This window comes from Rhineura floridana, chromosome 6 (genome assembly GCF_030035675.1).
Source record: "Rhineura floridana isolate rRhiFlo1 chromosome 6, rRhiFlo1.hap2, whole genome shotgun sequence".
Taxonomy (NCBI): domain Eukaryota; kingdom Metazoa; phylum Chordata; class Lepidosauria; order Squamata; family Rhineuridae; genus Rhineura; species Rhineura floridana.
Genome location: NC_084485.1, coordinates 114,744,006 through 114,767,210, shown reverse-complemented (window position 1 = coordinate 114,767,210; position 23,205 = coordinate 114,744,006). Strand labels below are relative to the sequence as shown.

At 39.5% G+C, this 23,205-nt stretch overlaps 2 protein-coding genes and 1 long non-coding RNA gene across 7 annotated transcripts in view; 2 read left to right on the top strand and 1 right to left on the bottom strand.

Moving 5' to 3' along the window:
* The window catches only part of LOC133387836 (di-N-acetylchitobiase-like), an 18,307-nt gene extending 7,968 nt beyond the window's left edge, over window positions 1-10,339 (top strand). The window contains exons 3-7 of the mRNA XM_061633500.1: window positions 3,462-3,670; window positions 4,875-5,046; window positions 6,264-6,361; window positions 6,486-6,647; window positions 10,063-10,339. Coding sequence (XP_061489484.1) covers window positions 3,462-3,670; window positions 4,875-5,046; window positions 6,264-6,361; window positions 6,486-6,647; window positions 10,063-10,251 — 830 coding nt within the window. The 3' untranslated portion in view covers window positions 10,252-10,339. The remainder of the gene's footprint in view (window positions 1-3,461; window positions 3,671-4,874; window positions 5,047-6,263; window positions 6,362-6,485; window positions 6,648-10,062) is intronic.
* On the bottom strand, window positions 6,292-12,858 carry LOC133387840 (uncharacterized). The gene is made up of 4 exons (XR_009763584.1): window positions 12,623-12,858; window positions 11,058-11,197; window positions 9,563-9,611; window positions 6,292-6,605 (listed from the first exon to the last, which is right to left on the bottom strand). It is a non-coding gene; the product is annotated as an uncharacterized LOC133387840 (long non-coding RNA).
* Window positions 12,837-23,205, top strand: LOC133387838 (di-N-acetylchitobiase-like). Of its 5 annotated transcripts, none has more exons than XM_061633507.1 (7): window positions 12,837-12,870; window positions 13,565-13,703; window positions 17,018-17,226; window positions 18,530-18,701; window positions 19,190-19,287; window positions 21,674-21,835; window positions 22,448-23,205. In XM_061633507.1, exons 2-7 carry the CDS (start codon window positions 13,661-13,663, stop codon window positions 22,634-22,636), a joined length of 873 nt encoding a protein of 290 aa, XP_061489491.1. In that variant the 5' UTR covers window positions 12,837-12,870; window positions 13,565-13,660; the 3' UTR covers window positions 22,637-23,205. The 5 variants fall into 5 exon arrangements, with proteins under 5 accessions (XP_061489491.1, XP_061489490.1, XP_061489489.1 ...); XM_061633506.1 differs by lacking the exons at window positions 12,837-12,870; window positions 22,448-23,205 and adding exons at window positions 12,902-13,237; window positions 22,081-22,395 and having other exon boundaries at window positions 21,674-21,839; XM_061633505.1 differs by lacking the exons at window positions 12,837-12,870; window positions 19,190-19,287 and adding exons at window positions 12,911-13,237; window positions 19,135-19,163.

Genomic DNA, 23,205 nt, shown 5'->3' with positions numbered 1-23,205 from the left:
GAATCTGTCCAAATTTTGACAAAAATCTGTCAAGAAATATGGAAAATGAAACAATGGCCCACAGACTAGAAGCATTCCATATACATCCCAATTCCAAAGAAAGGGGATCCCAGGGAATGCAGTAATTATTGAACTATTACCTTAATATCCCATGCAAGTAAAGTAATGCTCAAGATTCTACAACAAAGGCTCTTACCATATATGGAGCGAGAAATGCCAAACGTCCAAGCTGGATTTAGAAAGGGAAGAGGCACCAGAGATCATATCGCAAACATACGTTGGATAACGGAATGGAGCAAGGAATTTCAGAAGAAAACCACCCTGTGCTTTATAGATTACAGCAAAGCTTTTGACTGTGTTGACCATGAAAAACTATGGAATGCTTTAAAAGAAATGGGGGTGCCACAACATCTGATTGTCCTGATGCGCAACCTATACTCTGGACAAGAGGCTACTGTAAGGACAGAATATGGAGAAACCGACTGGTTCCCCATCGGAAAGGGTGTGAGACAGGGGTGTATTTTATCACCCTATTTATTTAATCTATACGCAGAACATATCATACGGAAAGCAGGATTGGACCAAGATGAAGGAGGTGTGAAAATTGGAGGGAGAAACATCAATAATTTTATGCAGATGATACCATACTACTAGCAGAAACCAATAATGATTTGAAATGAATGCTAATGAAAGTTAAAGAGGAAAGCACAAAAGCAGGACTACAGCTGAAAGTCAAAAAGAGTAAAGTAATGACAACAGAAGATTTATGTAACTTTAAAGTTGACAATGAGGACATTGAACTTGTCAAGGATTATCAATACCTTGGCACAGTCATCAACCAAAATGGAGACAATAGTCAAGAAATGAGAAGAAGGCTAGGACTGGGTAGGGCAGCTGTGAGAGAACTAGAAAAGGTCCTCAAATGCAAAGATGTATCACTGAACACCAAAGTCAGGATCATTCAGACCATGGTATTCCCAATCTCTATGTACTGATGTGAAAGTTGGATAGTGAAAAAAGCAGAAATGTGGTGTTGGAGGAGAGCTTTGTGCATACCGTGGACTGTGAAAAAGACAAATAATTGGGTGTTAGAACAAATTAAACTAGAACTATCACTAGAAGCTAAAATGATGAAACTGAGGTTATCATACTTTGGACACATAATGAGAAGACATGATTCACTAGAAAAGACAATAACACTGGGAAAAACAGAAGGGAGTAGAAAAAGAGGAAGGCCAAACAAGAGATGGATTGATTCCATAAAGGAAGCCACAGACCTGAACTTACAAGATCTGAACAGGGTGGTTCATGACAGATGCTCTAGGAGGTCACTGATTCATAGGGTTGCCATAAGTCGTAGTCGACTTGAAGGCACATAACAACAAAGGCTTTCATTATTAGCATATGATCTGCTTCCTCATGGCAAGATCCTACTACTACTGCAGTAAGCATGTGAAAATGGTAACTATATGGATCGAGATAATCATCTAGATCCTTCCCACCTAATTGGCATTCTCACTCCTAACAGGGTGATAGTCACATGTAATTGGCCATAGTCTCTTTGTTCATATATTGATGTGCTTACTACTGAGGCATCATATCTCATCATGCAAGATTTGTTTCCATGCCACAAATGGTAAATGTGAATGCAGCCTTAAGATGGCTCATTCCTTTTCCCACTGAAGTCAGTAGAATTCTATCTGGTAAGCTGGCTTGCAGATCATAGCCTTACATCCTAACCTTAAGGATACTACCTGACAGTGTCCAACTGATTGCAATGGAACCTCCTTTCAAATGCATTTAAGAACACAGACCTAAACTGTAATAAAGTGGAAGGAAAGGGAGAGTAGTGGCAAAAATCTTGAGTCGACTGGAGGAAAGAATAATTATCCATGGAAGTTAAGAACAAAATAGCTGTAAGATGCCTTTCCCAGGAAAATTTTTTCAAACCTTTTTCCCCTGTGGAAATCCTCAGAAGGATCTGGGAAAACATACTTGCTCTCAATCCAGCAAGAGAGGTCAGCCTGCACATGTACTCAGTGTAACCTCAGCTCCACATTTGGGCATATATCCATTAGTATAATGGCAAATTCAGAAGTGCAGGTTCCCTCCATGATAGTCACGCCATGCCCCCTTTCCATTTCCTCTCATCTCTCTTGCTCTCCGTACTGTCTCTGAGGCCATACTTCACTACAACAGAAGTCCCTAGGAGCTAATTAGCATGAAACGGGAGGCTATATGTTAGCTACTGAGAAGAGTTTTCTCAGTAGCTGAATAACCTCCTTTCACTCTGATTGGCTCCAGTCAGCATAAAAGAATAAGTGGTTAACACACTTCTGTTTCATGATCACAGAATAGTAGAGTTGGAAGGGGCCAATAAGGCCATCAAGTCCAACCCCCTGCGCAATGCAGGAATCCAAATCAAAGCATTGTATCAAAGTATGACTGGCTCATACACAGGGACCTGGCTGGGACCCTGCTCCCAAAAAGGGGTCTATGACCCCCTGCAACCTTGGATGGCTACACCCCTGCAATATATTCACATTTCTATCACAATGCTCTTCTGAGCATTGAGCTGACTAGATACAGATGGGGGATGTACATCCACATTTGGGGCAACTTGTTGTGCATGACTAGTTGCCCTCAGTTAAAGATAAAACAACCAAGAATGTTGTGGCATCTCAAAAACTGGCCAATTTATTAATGCATCTGGTTTTATAGACTTGTATCCACCTTATCAGATGCATGAAAGTGTGTGTATTGACAGGTGTATGTGATATATAGATACATACAAGAGGAGGGTTGTAAATAATGGGGTCAAACAGCAATGAAATACAAGAAGTACCTTCTGTGACAATACTTAAATATATGCAAAATAAGGACAGTGACCATTTCCATTGGCAGTAACTGATGACAACACTATCATTCTAGCATCACTAAGTTAATTAACAATGTAGTGGAACAGGAAACTATTTTTTTTGTTCATGCCCAAAATGTAGAATAGAATCAAACTTCTTGATAAGATATAATTCAGGAGTTTTATGGTGGAGCCTCCCGTTTATATTTCCTTTGTTGGAGAATAGTAAATTTAAGATCAGCAGTGGAGTGCCCTGGGAGATGGAAATGTTCTGCCACTAAACTGTGATGTCAGATTGTATCCATTTACTCTTTTGTATAGGGAAATTAACCAGTTAGGGCTATAACTAGGCCACTGTGTTTATTTTGTTTCCAACCATTTTTAAAAATCTTGCCTCGAAAGGGAGACTTGGAGTGTATAGATCATAGTAATCAAATGAATGAATAGGACTCTTGATCTTAAGTATAGCCTACCACAAAGTAAATCCCATTAAGTTCAGGGGGATATACTTCTAAATAATATGTTATGGCTCATGGTATCTAAAATATGTTTTGTCCTTTGCAGTGATGCAAAATCTGGCAACTAATCACAATTTGTTCTTTAGGAGACATATCTGTGACGGAAATTGTTGATCCTGCTGTCAGAGCAGCCTGGATAAGCCAAAAAGTAGACCTAGCCAAAAGGCAGTTTATGGATGGAATCAATATAGACATTGAACAGGAGGTTGAAAAGGCTTCACCTGAATACTATGCATTAACAGATTTGGTTAAAGAAACTACAGAAGCTTTTCACAAAGAAATTCCAGGATCACAGGTAAAAATAAAGCAAATATTTCTCTTACACAACCATTAAGTTAATTCCACATCAGACAAATTCCATTTATTCACCCCAATGCATGAGATCGAAGGTCACTTTTGACACCATTTACTATTAGGAACACAATTTTTGGTACTGGATCTTAATAGCTGCAGATGTTCCATTTACCACCAAATCAGCATTAAGAAACACATTAAGGCAGCCAGTTTTAGACCACACTAGAAACAAAATAAATGGCATCCCTGGAAGACTATTTAAACTTGTATTTAGAACTGTAGTTTTTTACTTAAAAGGGAAATGCAATGTTTCTGAAAATTATGTTTTTGATTAGCGCTTTCTTCAGCCCAATTATTTTTCTTTTTAAACCATTTTAAATTAATGTTAACCAAAAATAAAACATCATCACCATATTAACATAATTAAAACATAAACCAAAATATATACTTGCAATGGTTCACCACAGTAAACTCTCATCAGGTCTGCATAATCTGTGACCCACTACAGTGATTGCAGTCTTCCAGTCATAGGTTGTAGCCTGTCTTGGCAACCCCTTTGCAGTCCAAGTAGGCATCAAATCAAGAGGATTTTGAAGCTTCTGATGGACTGCCATACTTGGCTCATGGGCTCTGTCTGGCGTAGTGACAACTTGTGCAAGCTTTAGATTGTTTCCTTTGATTCCAAAGAAAGCACTGCACTTAAAAAAACCCAAAATATATAATCTTATACTTTGACAACTATGCACAGATTATTTTGTGTTTGTATCCCCATACGTTAGCATTCACTTGATTTTCGAGAAATTGGTAGCTATATGTATTTGCTGAAATAAATTGCAAATTGTGTGACATACTTTTACTTTGATGATTGTATATATCATTATGTTTTATTCCATAATTTTGCATACCACTTTGTGGGGGCTGTTATGCCCTGAAAGGCAGTTTTTAAATTAACATTTAATTAATTATGCTATCTGAAATGTATGCAATGCAAAAACCCTTAGAACTTTTTTCAAGTCTATATTTCAGTACTCCTAAAAACAAATCTCTCCACTAAGACCTTCAGCCTCATTGCAATGTTTAAGCCACAAATCCTTCTAAAGGCACTGATGAACTTCCTTAGAATATCTATTTTATAGGCATCTGTGCAAACCTGTATTAAGAATGTCTAGTCAGAGAGATATGGTTTTCCCCCCGTTCTCCTACAGGTGACTTTTGATATAGCCTGGTCTCCAGACTGCATAGACAAAAGATGTTATAATTACACAGGGATTGCAGAGTCTTGTGATTTTGTGTTTGTGATGTCTTATGATGAGCAGAGTCAAGTGTGGTCACAGTGTATCGCAAGAGCCAATGCTCCATACAACCAAACATTAACTGGTAAGAACCAATGATATAAAATGTACAAAAATGTTAAAGCTATGAGAACTTTCACTTTTTTCCCAGGAAGAACAGAAGAATTTGTTTTTAGGGGGAAGGGAAATTGAAATATATATATTAATTTTCTTATTGCATATAAATTTGTTTTACTATTTGCAGAACATAAAATGTAACAGGCTGGATCCAGAGTTGCACCCAGCAGAGTTTTGCTTACGCTAAAGGAAGGAGGTGGGAAGGTTATTTATGCTAATTCCTCCTTTCCTCTGCAGCCTGCTATGAATCATGAAAAGCTTTGAGGATTCAAGCAGAAAGAGAAGTGGCATGGGGGGCTACAAAGGGAAGAAGGAATTGACAAAGATTGCTTCCCGCTCCAGTGGGGAGACTGCACTGGATCTCACGGTCTCCCATGCATCTACAAGCTGCCTTATGGTGCAATCCAACCTGTCCCCAAGTGGGGCTTTGTGGAGTGACAGATCCACAGCCCTACAACTCACAGCCACCACGGCAGAAAAGGGACATTTCTATGCTTTTTAGTTTGTTTCTTGGTTTGGTGTGTATATTTCCAAATTTAGACCGGTTAAACATGTAGCAGAGAATGAAGAAATCTGAAAAAGGCAAGAGGAGTCAAGAATGGTAAATGTTGATATATCTGATGCTCCGTTTGAGTTTTGGATGGTTGGATATAATATTGTTTTTTTCATAAATGAAGCACTTCGCCTTGAATTTCCATAATATGTATTATTTATTTTGTAGATAGTTATATGTAGACTTAGATATTTTTATTATTATAGGTATTCTTAGTATGTAGAAATTATGTTTTTAAGTGAGATACGTTAGGTAAATTATGAAGTTCTGTATCTTTTGCTGCATGGAGATGATACAATTGAAGTCATGTTTGACAAAGTTACAATGTGTATATTGGGTCAAAAATCTGAAATATGTTCCTTTTCTTGACTCTGCAGCTCTGTAGCCACCTTTAAATCTATTTCTCATGTATGCTGTCCTTCATGAGTCAATAAATAGATCACAAAAAACCCTAATAAACAGAATACTCTTCTACAAAGAGGCAACTGCATGTTAAAGACACTTGTGGGCCTATTTTAACTTGAATGTCTGTCTCAGCCATCTCTGATTTGTTGATGTTACAAATGTAGCTGCAGACATGAAATGAAGAATAAAAAGCATGTAGGTAAATTGTTCATTTTTTATTTAATTAGAATATGACAAGTACATTCACATGGGCATTAATCCAAAGAAGATTGTGATGGGTGTTCCATGGTACGGCTATGATTATTCCTGCCTAGGCTTATCTAAGGTAAAAGAAAGACAGCTGATTTGTTTCTTGTGTTCCATAAAGTTTATTTTTGTGGGCATGGATTACACAGTGATTCCTTTTTGATATTTAACATATCGGTGTAACAGAAGCTGCTTTTCTTCAGGCTCATGTTTGTTCCATCACAAAAGTTCATTTCCGAGGGGCTCCGTGCAGTGATGCAGCAGGACGTCAGCGCCCGTATAAAGTAATCATGAATTTGGTAAATAGTTCTCTTTCTGGAATCCTGTGGGATGAGGAAGTGGAAGCCCCATATTTGGAATACAAAGTGAGTTGTTATAAAGATTACATTCTGAAATGTATTTCTTTTATAAGGATGTAAATTGTACAATTACACCAGAATCAGAAAGTAGCTGTGTTGGTCCATTAGGAAAATGCCAGGATTGGAGTGAGTGGGCGAGGAAGAGAAAAAGTAGGTGATAATTATTTTACTCTCCATATCTACAATTCATAAGATGGTGTGTAGGAGCCATTATGCAAATGTAATTGGATTAGCCACACTAAGAGAGACTGCAGGATATATCCAGAGATATAATCCTTGTTTATCCCTGCCCCATCCCTCAAAATCCCCCCTTGGATGTGCCTAGCTATGCAACATGACACTAGGATAACCTCATCATGGATTTGTCTATATATACTAAATGATTTTTTAAAAAAACAGTAAGACATAAAACAACAGGACAGACATTACCTGGCAAGTGAAAGATAACAGCAGAGGCACTAAGTAGATCTCTCTTGGGGGGAGTTCTATAACAGGGGCATAACTACAAGAAAGGTCCTCTCACTGGTCACTACCCATCTAAATTCTGCAAGTGAAGACAACTGGCTCTAACAATGATTTCAGCTGCTGGGCAGGCTCTCTTGGAAATATGCAGTCCTTCAGGTACCCTTATCCTTGACCATTTATGGCTTTAAAGGTTAAACTGCACTTTGAATTGTAGCCAGAAGCAAAGCTGAATCCAATGAAGGAGCTCTTTAAGTATAGAGGCGAAATAATAATACCAGCCAGCATCTCTCATCAACCTGGTTGCTGTATTCTGTACCAGCTGGTTTCTGGTTTTGTTTCAAAAGCAGAAGCATATGTAACGTGTTACAATCGATATTCCTAATGATTCCTAATGTTATAATCAATATTCCTAATGATTGGATACATGTGGTTAAGCATCATGTCTTAGCAGAAGAGTTCAGGTAGAAATGTTACTTATGATATATGGAAGACATAGAGGCAGAGAACTTTATTAACTGATAGTCTCTGTAACATGTTAATAGCCAACAGTAAATCCTGACAACAGAAACATCTCTGTTGTATCTCCTCCTTTTCTTTTCCACCCTGTTCTGAAAATCTCCCTTCCCCAACAATGCAATCCTATATCTGTCTGAAACACTACTGAGTTCAATGGAACTTACTCCCAGGTAGATGTGTATTGGATTTGCAGCCTAAAAGACATTCCCTAAAATCCTGTACATGCCTATTCGGAAGTAAGTCCCACTGAATTCAGTTATTTGAATTCTTCCATCAGTGAGGAAAAGAACCATTGCAACCCCCTTTGTGCCAGGCTGGTGGGGAGGGATAGATTGGATAGAGGTATCCTTACACCTGATCCTGTTGGTTTCCTGCCACCTGCTGCATATATGTGTGGGTTAGGGTTGCCAGGTTCTTGGCCTGAGACTGATTCTGTATCTTTAGGAGAAGAGAAAATCAGCCAAGTGCAGGTGTTCTTGCAACACTGTAATGGGAAAAACCACAAGGTGGACTTCTCCCTTCCTCCTGCACAACTTTTAAAGATACAGAAGACCTCTTGGTTGCCAGGCCCGGCCTCCAAGAGGTCTTTTGTAACTTTAAAAGTTGTGCAGCGGGAAGGAAGAAGTCCACCTTGTGGTTTTTCCCATTACAGTGTTGCAAGACCCCCTGCACTTGGCTGACCTTCTCTTCTCCTAAAGATACAGGATCAGTCTCAGGCCAAGAACCTGGCAACCCTAGTGTGGGTGGAAGTGCTGATGGCAGAATCTCTGCTTCTGGCAGCCAGTGTAAAGTCCCAAAACTGGGCTTTCTGGAGGGAGGGGAGCGATCTGCCTGCCCCCCAACCTTCCATCCCAGATGCCATGCAGGAAGGGACTGCAGATAAGGTGATGTCAATGGCTCCACTGCTCAGTAAAGCCCCTCTAGGCTGGGGATGGTGGTGGGTAAGATTGCTCCCTAAGTCTCAGTGAGATTTATCCCCAGGTAAGTGTGTACAAGATTGTAGCCATAACTGTCTTGCAATGCTTCTGTCTATCAAATGCAATTCCTCCCCAACATTTTATGTATTTGTTAAATTTGTATGTCAAGCTAGCTAACAATAATTATACCAATACAAAAATATAATACAATACAATACAATTCAAAAATATAAAACAGCAATAAAATACATAGAGGGGAAAGCCAAAGCGGGAAAAGCACCACTAAAATCAATAAAAATAACCAGTTAAAATCAATTATAACTTATTTTCAAGTCAGAAAATTCATCTAAATAAAAATGCCTTTGCTTGCCAGCCTTGGGCATTATGCTGATCAAGAAAGCCCTGCAAATCCAGGCCATCTGAGAATGAGGAAATGCTCATACAGCTGGCAAATAACCCAAAATCACATTTGACATAATGGATACCCAGTGTTATGTACATTGACATTAACTGACATTGAGAGTCAGTGTAGTGTTAATGGTTAACATCAGTCTAGAACCTGGGCAACTTGGGCTCAAATCCCACTCCACCCATGAAACTCAAATCCTACTCCACTCATGAAACTAACTGGGTGACCTTGGACTAGTCACTCTCTCTCAACCTAGACTTCCTCACAGGGTTGTTGTGCAGATCAAACGTGTGTGTGGGGAGGGAGAACCTTGTGCACTGCCTTGAGTTCCTTGGATGAAAGGCAGGATATATGCATAAATAAATAAAACAGCAGCAAATGTGAAATCTCCTATCCTTTGAGGTCCATTTGGCGCTAACTTTAGCTAATTCCAGCACTGGGATGTGACCTAGCTATTTTTTTAGGCATTTATGAATTGTTAACTCTGTTGTGTAATAATAAAGAAATAAGCCGCTCTATATTTTAAGATTATTGTTATTTTTGTTTTATTTACTTTTCTGTTATGGTTTTAGATGTAGGGCAGGTTATAAATATTTAAATAAATGTTTACATACCATTTCACTTGACTTTGTATATGTTTAACTGATTTACAAAAATGTCAATCTGTAAAAGGAAGATAGTGTTTATATTCAGAATAAGTGGAATGCAAGCTCAAATGCATTTCCCCCCCTACATACTACCATATAATTTTATATAGCATTTAAATTTAAAGGGCTTCCCCATGCTTTGCCTCACAATAACTGTTTGAGGTATGTGTCCATTAGTTCCATTTGTCAAAGTCGTAGCTGAGGGTAAGAGAGTTTGGGCCAAGCATGTGCAAGGACCCCTTGGCAGAAACTTGGGCTGTGAGCACACTAGTTGCCTACAGCAAAGAGTTTCCATTGGCCACACCTGGAGGGCAATGGGTTGATCTGCCGATCAGCTGCAACATCTGTATGAAGCTGAATTAAAAACAAATAAATCCAGCTCGCTTGGATCCAAGTGCTAAATTATTCATGAAGCATACTTCACAAGAAGCATGCTAACATGTTCTTTCTGTTTCACTCTTTTGAAGGACCCACATGGTACTTTTCATCAAGTGTGGTTTGACAATCCCAGGAGCATTTCTCTGAAGGCAGCCTACGTGAAAGAACGTGGCTTAAGGGGTATTGGCATGTGGAATGGGGATTGTCTTAACTACTCCGGAGGTTCCATAGCACAAGAGCAAACAGAAGCAATGTGGGAGGCCCTGATACCAAAGTGACGTAATGAGAATGTTTACTGTGCCTGTTAAGAATTATTATTTTCAATTTTAATATGTTCTTGTCAACAAATAAAATTAGTTTTGATTACCTGATTTGTTTTTTCCTGAATTTTAATGCATTCTTGTCAACAAATAATATTAGTTTAAAATATCTTATATATTTTTTGCCTCTTAACTGATCTGGTACTTATATCCCTTACAGCTGGACAGCTAGTACTATGGGCACAAGGAGGAGCCCACAGAATAGGGGGAGAATCAGAAGGGAAGAGGAGATAGCCATTAAATGTCTAACCTCCCATCTTTGTAAATGCCTATCCTTTGAAAACCATCATCCATTAATTTACTATTATTTTACAGACTTACACAGTAATAACACACAAATATCTTGAGATGTAGCCAAGCACACTCCCTTCTCTGTGTATTATTTTTACACAAGAGAATATATTGTCCAAATCAACTCTGACTAAAGTTTTCTGATTGTTGTGGTTTTTCATAGTTGCAGATGGAACTTTTTCCTTGCTTTAAAATATGTATCCTAAGAAAGCAAACAGCAGAGAGCTATTGCTCGTTGTATATAAAATGCAAAATGAAGCTACACATAATACTGTATCATGCAGCATTTTCCACACAATCAAAATCCAAAGAACTGCAAGACCCATTATTTTACATGGGATGGGGGTAAAAGACTGTTCTGGTTAATGTTACCACCATTTCCATAGCCTAGGTCAAGGTACACAATTGATATGCTTATCTTTTTTCAGCACACGGGCTTGTGAGCATTGATCACACATATGGAAGGCTTTTACCTTGTTTGGGAACATAAGGTGCTGTCTTATACTGAGTCACTCAGACCATTGGTCCATCTAGCTCAGTATTGTTGACTTGACTAGCAGTAGCTCTTCCAGTGATGAGCATTTCCCATTCCTCCTTGGTGATGGAATTGGACCTGAAATTTTTTACATGCAAAGCCAGCGTTATATACTACTGAATTAACAGCTCTTCCCCAAGGACCTTTACATCTTATCAGAGGGGTAGCCTTTAGTCTATTGCAGCAAAGACAACAAAGTCATGTAACACCTTAGAGCTGGGGTGTGGAACCTCTGACCCAGAGTCAAAATGTGGCCCTCCAGGCCTTTCTATCTAGCCCTTGAAACTTGCAAAATTAGGCTTCCTCTTTCTGCCAAAATTTCCATCTGTTTCCAAAGACTGGCAGGGACACTGAGGAATGCACAATTTCCCTCAGTCTATTCTACAAACATTGGCTGAGGCACTGGCTGGTACTAGGGGAAGCCCAGAGACCCATGCTGGGCCTCACTCAAAGCCTCTCCCTAGTGCCCCTCTTTTTCTGGACACCCCCTAGAACTTCCTTCCTTGTTAAGCATCAGCCCAGCAAGCGTTTCAAGTCATGCACAATGTGACCAGGAATTTTTGTTGTAATGCAGTGTGAGGTGCAGGTCACAGCACGCAGTGCCCAGATCTAATTGAGCGCTGGCTTGGGGTTGGAATGGGAACTAAGGCAACAACGTTACTAGGTTTATTGTTGCTGGAAATTTAGGCTGCAATCCTGCACACACGTATTGAACATAGCGCAACTTACTTCATAGTGTTGAACTGAGCCGCACATCGTGTTTTATATGAGAAATTTCTTTTGCTGGAAATCTAATCCAAAACCAGACATAGACTGAAAGTAACTGGTTAGCACGGAAGAGGGTATAACTACTTTTCAGTGCAGCATTTAAAGCACCATTAACAATCCTGATTATTGTACCAAAGGATGGCTACAGTGTGCTAAGTTACATAACAGCAATGACTGCAGGGCTGTCCTTAAGCTACTCTCTTTCAGCGTCCGAGACCCTCCCTTTCTATAATATAGGAATAACACCAAACCAAACTACACTGCAGTAAAACGCTCTCAACTTCACCCCCACCTCCAGCTGGTGATCAGAGTTGTCAAAATACACTACCCAGCATTCCTGAATCATCATCTCCAAACCAACCTTGCGATGTGGGGATAACAACGGTGGACTATAATACAGGGCTGTCGTAAGGCCCTGTCAAAAATACACGCCCTCCCGCAAAAGTTTTTTTTTTAAAGTGTAAAGTGACAGTTGCCATTTAGAAAGAACGTGAATTCCTGTCTGCTTTTACTGCGTGCGGGGGCGGTTGTTTACACTGCTGCTCAAGCACAGCTTCACACAATGATTGCTTCCTATGGGCAGCTGTCACTTGTCCCGCAAACGGAGAAAAAAAAAAGGCGACTTAAAAGTAGAAAATGTCCCGTCATCAGACTATGAAATTATCACTCTATTAATGAAGTTTTACACTGATTCTCCGCCATCCGAGACAGAATTGTTTGGTCTATGCCACTTACCGTAGGATTGAAAATAAGGGGGGGAGGGGAGGTCTGTAGGCACAAAGAAGCGGATTCTAGGGGGAGGGCGGGTGAGACCACGGCATGACGGGGTTGCTAGGCGGCAGGGACAAGCACCTCGTGATCGCCCTCCTCCTCCATCTGTGGTTGGGTTTACGCGCATGCCCTTGTCAAAAACCCGCGCTCTGCAATCCCATCTCGGGAAGCAGGGAGTTCGAGGTGCGCAGGCGCAGGGTCCCGTAACAGGGGTAATTTTTTTTCACAACGAATGGGGAGAGAAGGCACGTGACGTAAATCAGCCAATCTCTAACAACGAAAAGCAGACTGTAACGGGCGTTTGCTAAGTGCTCTGTCCCAGATTTTTGACCCCTTTCTCCCCACATACTTTCTGTTGCGTATTCTTCCTCAGCGGCGGCTTTAATCAATGGAGCTTTGACTTTTTAAGAGCTACCCAATAGGCAGAAATGGAACAATTGAGGCTCTCGGCATTGCTGCATCTTCTTATTAGAAGCTTTCCTTGTTGAATTTCTGCCTGACACATAACCGTTAAAGGCACAGAAACCGTGTCAGGGAACTGTAAACGGCAAAGAAGCCTGTGGTGGTGGTGGGATCGAGGTGACTATAGGCCCGTGGAGGGTGTATGTGTATACCTCAGGGTTTCCCCTTGAAGGTAGCAAAACCCTAGAGAAAAGGGTTAAATTTAAGGAGAGGCCAGGCCATGTGGTGTAGCGACCAAACAAGCCAAATTGAACATACTGTACTGTTTTGGGCTGTGTATTCTTGAAAAGAGCCTTAACATGCTATCTGTTGGGCAATCTACTTTATAAATTTGGAAGACAACTTTGCATCCTGCTATGTACAGATCAATTGTGAGAGTTTGCTTGACATTCTCCAGCCATACAATATAAAGTGAGAAAGGGCTGTCTTGCTTTGTTTCTGCAGGTCTTTGTATTTGATGTGGGTGGGAAGACTTGGAAGTTCTATGACTGGTCACAAATTACAACAGTGGCGACTTTTGGAAAATATGACCCTGAGCTAATGTGTTATGCTCATTCAAAAGGATCCAGAATAGTTTTAAAAGGTATGTTTTGAGTAGGGTGATGAGAACATTTTTGTGCAGCCTCAGAATATATGCTTCCTCAGCACAAAGTTAAGACTGCAACCTTAACGCAACCTTATATGAAAATCATAACAGGAATTACAGTTTATCTGTAGCGTATGAAAGAAAGTTGTTGCCACCTCTACTATAAAAGAATGAAGAACTGATCAGATTGCCTTTGGTGATCTCTCTTTTGAAAACTCCCAGATTGAGAGGCATGTAAAATGTGTTGCATCCACTGCCTATCCATCTAATCTCATTTATGTAAACACAGTTTCCACTGAATTCAGTAGAACTTAGCTTTATTAAGCCATAACATAATTGGTTGAGCTATTGTCCAATTAAAGAAATCTTAGTTGATTAATTATATGCATTGAAGTTGTATGCATTTTAATCTATTAGTTAAATTGCACAAATTTGCATAGATCAAATAATACTTCTGACGAAAAAAGCAAACCTGTTCTGACCAGGAGCACATTTTTCATTTTTTAAATAGTGTCGGGGTGCAAGCCTATTTTTTAATTTTACATTATCTTAAACCCTTTTACACCACCTTTCATTAAAACATATTCTAAGGTGGCTTGCAATAAGAGTGTAAAACAGTAAGAAAACAGAACAAGAATGCCACAACAATCACAGTAGCCAGAAGAATTAACAAATTACATATCATATCAATGGCCAGAAAAGAATGTTTTTAGCAAGCATTGAAAATACATAGTTGGCACTTGCCTTGTTTCAGAGGAGTCTGAGCCACAAGCTGGGCACCACCACAGAAAAGTCCCTCAGGGTTGCTGCCAGATGGATTTAATCAGACCATGACACAACCAGGAAGGGCTGTTCCAAAGATCTTAGTGAATGGGCAATCAATGTGGCAGGGAGTCTTCCCCCCCCCCGGATAATCTGGTCCTAAATTGTTCAGGACTTGCAAGACAATAGCAACCCTTAAACTTGGCTTGATAGCAGATTGACAACCAGTCAGTTCTTTGAGGTGTCACTTGTACATGGTAGGTGTCTCCACTCCACTCCAGGCTTGTCCAGCCTAGACACTGCATTCTCTACTACCTGTAGCTTCTGGACTAGAGATGCCAAGGCCTAGAAAAGATGGGGGGTACCCCATTTTTTCATTTTTTTTCCAGGCCTTCATATCTCTGTTCTGGACTAACCTTAATGGCAGACTCACATAAGCATGCTTTACAGTACTCTAGTCTTGAGGTTACCAGTACACAGGTCACTCCACCCAAACTATCCTGTCCAGAAGCAGTCAAAGCTGATAAAAGGCACTCCTTACCGCCATAGCTACTTGGGCTTCCAGTGATGATGTTGGATCAAAGAAAAGCCCCAGACTACCCACCTATTATTTCTAGTAGAGTGCAACCCCATCTAGAACAGGCAATCTACCTAATTTATTTATTTATTACATTTATATACAGCCCCATAGCCAAGGCTCTCTGGGCAGTTTACAGCAATTAAAAACAATAAAAACAAATATACACATTTTAAAACCCAAACAACATTTAAAAACACAATTAAAAACAATTTAAAAACACATGCTAAAATGCCTGGGAGAAGAGGAAAGTCTTGACCTGGAGCCAAAAAGATAACAGTGTTGGCACCAGGCACACATTGTCAGAGAGATAATTCCATAATTTTGGGGCCACCAATGAGAAGGCCCTCGCCCTTGTTGCCAGACTCCCAGCTTCCCTTGGAGTAGGCACCCGGAGGAGGGCCTTAGATGTTGAGCGTAGTGTACAGGTAGGTTCATGTGAGGAGAGGCGGTCCATCAGGTATTGTGGTCCTAAGCCGTGTAAGGCTTTATAGGTTAAAACCAGCACTCTGAATCGAGCTCAGAAACATACAGGCAGCCAATGCAAGCAGGCCAGAATCGGTTTTATGTGTTCGAACTGTGTTACCAAGCTGGCCGCTGCATTTTGCACAAGCTGCCGCTTCCGAACTGTCTTCAAAGGCAGCCCCATGTAGAGCACATTGCAGTAATATAGCTTGGAGGTTACCAGAGCATGGACAACTGAAGCCAGGTTATCCCTGTCCAGTTAGGGGTGTAGCTGGGCCACCAACCAAAGTTGGTAGAAGGCACTCTCAGACTCTGGAAGCACTTACCTACAGGGCCTCCATTTTATTAGGATTCAACTTCAGCTTGTTGATCCTCATCTAGCCCACCACTGTGTCCAGGCATTGGTCCATTAATCTTTGGTCCCCGGGAGCCATTGGATTTGTGCATCTCCCTTTCCACAGGTGGAGTAGGAGGCCTACCCAGAGAGGCCGCCTTGTTACCGCTGCAGAAATTTCTGCAACTGTATCTCCTCTGCTGTTGGTGCTCCAGTGGCTGAGAGGGCAAAAAGAAGACACTCTGTAGGTGGATTGGGGGAACCATTGGCTCTGTTGGATCCAAAGCCTTTCTGTTCTCTCAACACACCTCTGGAAAGGGGCAGAGCATGCTTGTTTTTTTAAAAAAGTGTTTTTAAATTTGTATATTTGTTTTTAATGTTTTTAATTGTTGTAAACCGCCCAGAGAGCATCAGCTATGGGGCAGTATATAAATGTAATAAATAATAATAATAATAATGATGATGATGATGATGATGGTGATGATGATGATTTGGACAGGTGGAAATGACTTTTTTATCAGAAAATAAGGGGGTGAGGAAGGCAAAGCACCCTCCTGCTCCATTGACATGAGTCCAATAGGTCTTTGGATTTGGTGGTTTGTTTACCACAACCACTTCCCTGATCCAGTAGGGCTTGTTTTTTAATCAATTAATCAGAGAAACAGTGAAGCCCTGTTAACTGTTTAAGATACAGACTGCAGACATTCTGCAGGTTCTTACAAGGAGCCTTTCCTAGGAATACTCCAGACTTTCCCTCCCCCACCCTGTGGAAATCCCCAGAGAGAGATGGCAAAATACTCTCCTTGATTCATCAGAAACCGCTTGTGCATGTAGCCATTGCAGTTGTAGGTACACATCTGGGAGCACATCTACATCTGTATCACAGATTGACTTTACTGAGCTGTCTGGATCCAGATGTGGACTCTGCATCCCCATCTGGGGCCACTAGTTAATGCAAATGACTACTAGAGCTATAACAAGACCACTGTTTATTTCTTACCATTTTTGTAACTTGTCTTCCTCAAAAAAGGAGATTCAGAGTCTGCAGATGGAGATAGTAATGAAATGAGCTGTTCAGGCTCTAACCCTAAACTCATGGGATATATTTCGGAGCAAACATATTTAAGATCAGTGATGCAAAACTTCGGCAACTAATCACCATTTGTTTTTTAGGAGATGTATCTGTGAAGAAAATGGTTGACTCTGCTGCCAGAGCAGACTGGATAAAGGAAAAAGTGGACCTGGCCAAAATGCAGTATATGGATGGAATCAATATAGATATTGAGCAACAAGTTAAAAAGTCTTCAGCTGAATATTATGCATTGACAGATTTGGTTAAAGAAATGACAGAAGCTTTTCACAAAGAAATTCCAGGATCACAGGTAAAAATAAAGCAAAGACTACTCTTAAACATTCCCAGAGTGATTTAACAATCAATCCCTCTCCTAGGGAATTATAGCTCTGTGAGAGGAATGGGGATCTCAGCACTCTTAACAAACTAGTTTCAAGATTATTTGGGAGAAGCCATGACTGTTAAAGTGTTATGATACTGCTTTAAATGCATAGTGCAGATATAGGCCGTAGATTAGGCTTGTGTAACTTGTGACCCCCTGTGATGAATGTATTTCCCTGTCACATGTTATGGTCTGCTAGATGCTTGACAACCCCTTTGCCGTCCAGGCAGGCATCAAATCAAGAGGTTTTCTGTTGTGCTGCCATATTTGGCTGGTGTGCTACATTTAGGTTAGTGACAACTTGTGCAGCAGGCCTACGCCTAGATGCATTTTCCTTTTAAAACCAACCAGAGAATCTTCATTGGATGCTATTAAAATACTGTAAGTAAATAAAAGTTCCAATAAAAGCACCTCACATAGTATACTATTTTATACTATGGTGTCAAGTATACACAGATTATTTTATTCTGGTATTCCCAAACGTTTGCATTTCCTTGCTGAACAAACTAAACTTTAAAAAAGAAGTTAACAGCCATAGGCATAATTAAAATGAACTCTGAAGTGCCATTGTACTCTCTTAAGAAGATGAACAAAAATCCTTAGGAAAGTTTTGCCAAGACCACCTCAATTCTCAGAAAATTAAATCTTAAAAAAAGAAGCAGCTAACCAAGCCTCTAGTTGCCCATTTAAGCCACTATCCCATCTGATAGCACTGTTGAGCTTCTTTACAATATTTTTGCTAGTTTTCCAACCTTCTGTGAATATCTATATGAATAATATCTGTTTACAGCAGATATGTGTGCAGCTAGGATGTGGGAAAACCAAATATACACGAAGTATGAAGACTTGGTTGTTTAAACTGTGGGTTGTTGGAGTAATGGAGAAAATGATAAGCTATTCATGAATTTTAGGCTAGAATCCTGGGATGATGGCCACTGAACACAATAGTAGGACATACATTTGAGGAAACATGCATAGAAGTGACTAATCGATGCAAATTTACAAGGAGATTTTTTCAGATGAAATGGCACTTCTATTGTTATATTTTGGAAGAGTAAGACATATGTGGTTTTGATAATGCTGCAGTTGAGGTGGAAACGTTTTTGGATTGTAACTTTTTTGTTAAGAATTTTGATACAATGAATTGGTGTTTTTGTTGTTGTAACTGTAAAAATATTTCTACAAAGAATGCCTATTCAGAGATAGATGTGTGTTTCTCTTTCTTCCACAGGTAACTTTTGATTTAGCCTGGTGTCCAGATTGCATAGACAAAAGAATTTACGACTACACTGGGATAGTCGATTCCTGTGATTTTGTGTTTGTGATGTCTTATGATGAGCAGAGTCGCATGTGGCCACACTGCATAGTAGGAGCCAATGCACCATACAACCAGACCTTAGCTGGTAAGAATTAGCTTGAATTTATGGACTATGAAAAACCATCGACTACACCAGTGGGTATACTAACTGCAAATACCTTAACTGGAATAAATTATGGAACTGTGAATAAATCTGCATCCTCTCTTTGATTGCTTCAGGATGACACTTTAAAGCCATGTTTGATAGGAGTGCAATATACCTTTTAGGGAGCTGCAGCAGTAGAAATCTCAACCACGGATCTTGGTTCTAAGGCAATGTAGTCACCTTAAAATTTATTAACATCTGTTCTCATGTAAAGTGTATTCAAATAAATTAAAAACATAAATCACATAGAAAATTAAAGAATACAGTAGTCTTCACAAGTACCTGCATATAAAAAAGACTTGGAGATCTAGTAGTAGCTTGAATATCTGTATCAATGGCTTTTGATTTGTTAATTTTACAAATGTTTCTGCAGGCATGGAAGTAAGCATAAAAAGCATGCAGGTAAATGTTTAATTTTATATAATTAGGATATGACAATTATATTCGCAAGGGCATTAATCCAAAAAAGCTTGTGATGGGTGTTCCATGGTATGGCTATGATTATACTTGTCAAGGCTTATCTAAGGTAAGAGCAGGTCAATTAATTTCTAACTATGTTTTGCTCACTGTGATTTGTTATTTTTGTGGGCATGGATTATATGCTGTTGCTCTGATTCAAAACAATTGTAATAGGCTGGGTAACGATAGTTCTTTAGTAACAAAATTTGCTTTACCTTCAGCCAGTTCTACAAAACTGCACATAGTGATTGGTATACTTAAGTAGGACCCTAACCTTGGCAAACAGCCCAGAGCTACACCAGGGGAGAAATCTTAGGCAGCTTATCATCATCATCATCATCATCTATGTGGCCTTTTCTCCCAAAGGGCAATTCCAAAATGCTCCACAATAACAAACTAGAAATACACTGGCAAATGTATTCTGCAATAAATAATTCTATCACCCCTTGATTGTTCTTCCCATTAGATCCTGAGAGGTCAGGGTTAGAGAAACCTAAGCAGAATTTTTGATAAAATATACCCTACAAAATATTTTAACTGTAAAACAAGTTAAAAAAAAGATAGAGATTCAGATTTTTACCCCCATTTGATCTCATTCACAATTTGTGTAGAGAGGGAGTCCATCATGAGGTAGCCATTAGCTGTATTTAGATTTCTAGAACACCTCACAATACACATACACGTTCCAAAAAATCCCAGAGAAAAAGAATTTAGAAGAAAAACTATCTTTCCACTTCAGCAATTTATTAAACCTTTGAGTAATCTTTAATTAAAAGTGCTGAAAGTGACACATACCACCAAATTCAATGCTCTTACTTTATTCCCTTATTTCGTGGGCTCTAGTGGGTATCCCATTTACTTCAATGGAGAATCGAAGGAACACCCCTCTGAGCCACAAACAATCCAGTTACAAAAGGGACTGTTAACAAAAGGGTCCTGTTAAGTCTTAAGTTAAAACACTATGGAAAGTTATATTGGCCTTTCTCTGCTCAATTGGCCAAAAGACTTTTGGAGTAAGAACAACCAGGATTCTGTCTTTTTTCTACTATTAGCTAGCACAGGGATGAGTGAGGGGTTGCTGAGTAGTTTCAACACTGACATGTCTAAATCGATGATAATCCTGAACCTGTGTGTACTGAGAAGTCAGTTCTCTTAATTTCAAAGGTACTTACTTGTAGGGAAGTTGGAAAACAGAAAATAAAGCAGACATGGCTGCACTTTGCATGTTCAACTGCAGTCGGGGGGGGGGAATCAGTTGTGAATATAATCAGTATTTGTTCATATTGTTGCTGTTTTTAGTCCACAAATGATATGCATTTAATCTTTAGACTGTTCTGTTATTTTGAAATGTTACATAAATAGTTAAGTAACTTACATTAAGTAGCAGACAGCAAGACAAATAGCGTAGTATTTGGCGGAAAGCAAACTGCAGCAGAACGGAACAGCACTGCTTGTGATGAATGCAGGTTGGAACAGAAATTGCTGCCTTCTACTTGTAGCTAAGCATGTTTAGGTTTTTAACTATAGTGGTACTCTAAGAATGGAATGATTCATTGGCAATAAACAAGGAACTTCCAACCTTGCCTATTACATTGTGCAAAACAGGGATGAGGGCAGGAGGCATGGTACTTGACCCTTTCCCCACCCACTCCTTTTTTGTCTTTAACCACTGTCTCCCAGTAGTTTCTCCCCCACTTGCCCAGGAAACAAAATCTGGAGAAAACAGCTGTGGAGGCATGGCAGTAGAGGAAAAGCAGCAGGGAGAGGGTTGGGAACCCGCTTTGCATATCACTTCTTGCTTACAAATGCCCTCTCCTCACCCACATCTTTCATGTCTATCAGTAAACAGAGGATTGGGAGCTCCGTGTTTGCTTCCAAATGAGAAATTTTATCCATAGAGTAACTATAGCAGTTATCAAAGAGGCCACCCAAATGAACAGTCACTTCCATATCTGGCTGACTTGTTTGATGGGAATTTGTGTGGATTATACCAAATACCTGCACAAGCTCCTGTTTAAACAGTGCAAATACTGCAAGTTGAATGCAAAAGTGATAAACTGGACTTCTTCAGCAGCATTTAAAACTATTCTTTGGCTACAATCCTTAGCACAAGTCTTCAAATTAGTGAAATCTACTACAGTGTAAAGCTAGAAAGAATTAGAGTGCTTAAAATATTTCCTACCCATTTAACCAATTGCCTCAGTTATCTGCCAAACTTCACCCGCTCACTACTATCAGCAGATTATTACAGAATGTGTATATGTACCTAATTATGGAAATGGGGACTTTCTCTTACATTTTGTTAAGAAAACTGAGGGCTTGTTAACAGGAGATAACTTGTTTGCAGGAGATTTTAGTGGGATGCTAGACTCTTGTATGGATAAGAAATGTATGTGATATATATCCCTTCTTGTGTTTTAGTATATTGCATAACATAACCTGTGCTTCTTCAGGATCATGTTTGTTCCTTTGCAAAAATCCCTTTCCAAGGGGCTCCATGCAGTGATGCAGCAGGACATCAAGTCCCTTATAAAATAATAATGAATCAGACAAATCATTCACTTTCTGGGATCCTGTGGGATGAGGAACAGAAAGCTCCTTATTTGGAATACAAGGCAAGTTTTAGAAAGACTACTTTATATGTCCTTTATATAGTCTGTCACCTTTCTACATTTACTGAAGGAGAAATGAGAAAGTGATAAATACACAACAATAATAATTAAACCGGGAAAGGAAGAAAGACGGATTGAAAGAGATCAGTTATCTTTTTAGAAAGCCCTCAAGAAAAAGGACACATATTTCCTTGCCAGGATCTCATTTATCTCTTCTATTAATAAGTATGAATTTCTCTTTTAGGCAGTTCCATCAGCCTCTCAAATCAAGCCTACACTGAAGGGTATTAGCAGCTTCCCAGTGGAACCATACTGATGTTTTGACTACTCAAAACATCTGTCTTATGAATCAAGTCCTCCAGAGCATCAGGGAGTGTCCATACTTCTGGCAAAGAGCAGAAGATTGTATTGTATTGACAAAAGAAAACTTGCATACTTTTCTCATCACCTTTTTACAGATTAATTTATGAAAACATTAACCTATTTTATTGGTAATTGTATAACTCTAGTTCCTTGGATTTCTCCTACGCACATGAACATCTAAAGCTGTGTGGCTGATTTGGAAAGAGCACAGGAAGCATGCTGACGTGGTCTTTCTGTTTCACTCTTTTGTAGGACCCACATGGTACTTTTCATCAAGTGTGGTTTGACAATCCCAGGAGCATTTCTCTGAAGGCAGCCTACGTGAAAGAACGTGGCTTAAGGGGTATTGGCATGTGGAATGGGGATTGTCTTAACTACTCCGGAGGTTCCATAGCACAAGAGCAAACAGAAGCAATGTGGGAGGCCCTGATACCAAAGTGACTTTGTGAAAAGTGGGTTAAAATTTTGATAGCTGTGAATGGTTAAATTACTTATTTTCTTTATGGGTATAGATTGCACAAAAAAACTTTGCACCGTACCTGAAGTTTATCTCACCTTTCTCTCATTGCAATATTTTTCACGTAAAAGGGCCTATACTGTTGCCCCAATGGATTATTTTTAAAAACTGTAAGAATAACCCTATGTATGTCACCTTGAATTCTATATACAGTATATCAATGTAATAAATAAGTCACAAATCAAACTATATAATTGTAGCTGGACATTATCACTTGATTTAAAACATATATCCTAAGAAAGTTATGCAGTATTTGGACATATGCTGCTGAAATTAATATATCAAGTTGCACAAATGAAAACCATGCACAGTTTCTCATATACAACTGAAAAATGAAAAATCTATTATTTGGATGGGGAGTGGGATCAAAAAAGATTGAACTGGCGAATCATTTGTGGTTTCCATAGCCTAGTTTAAAGTGTATAAATCGGTGCACTGGGACTGCTGGGTTGTCTCCACAGGTATTTTTAAAGGCCTTAACCTCAATAAATTA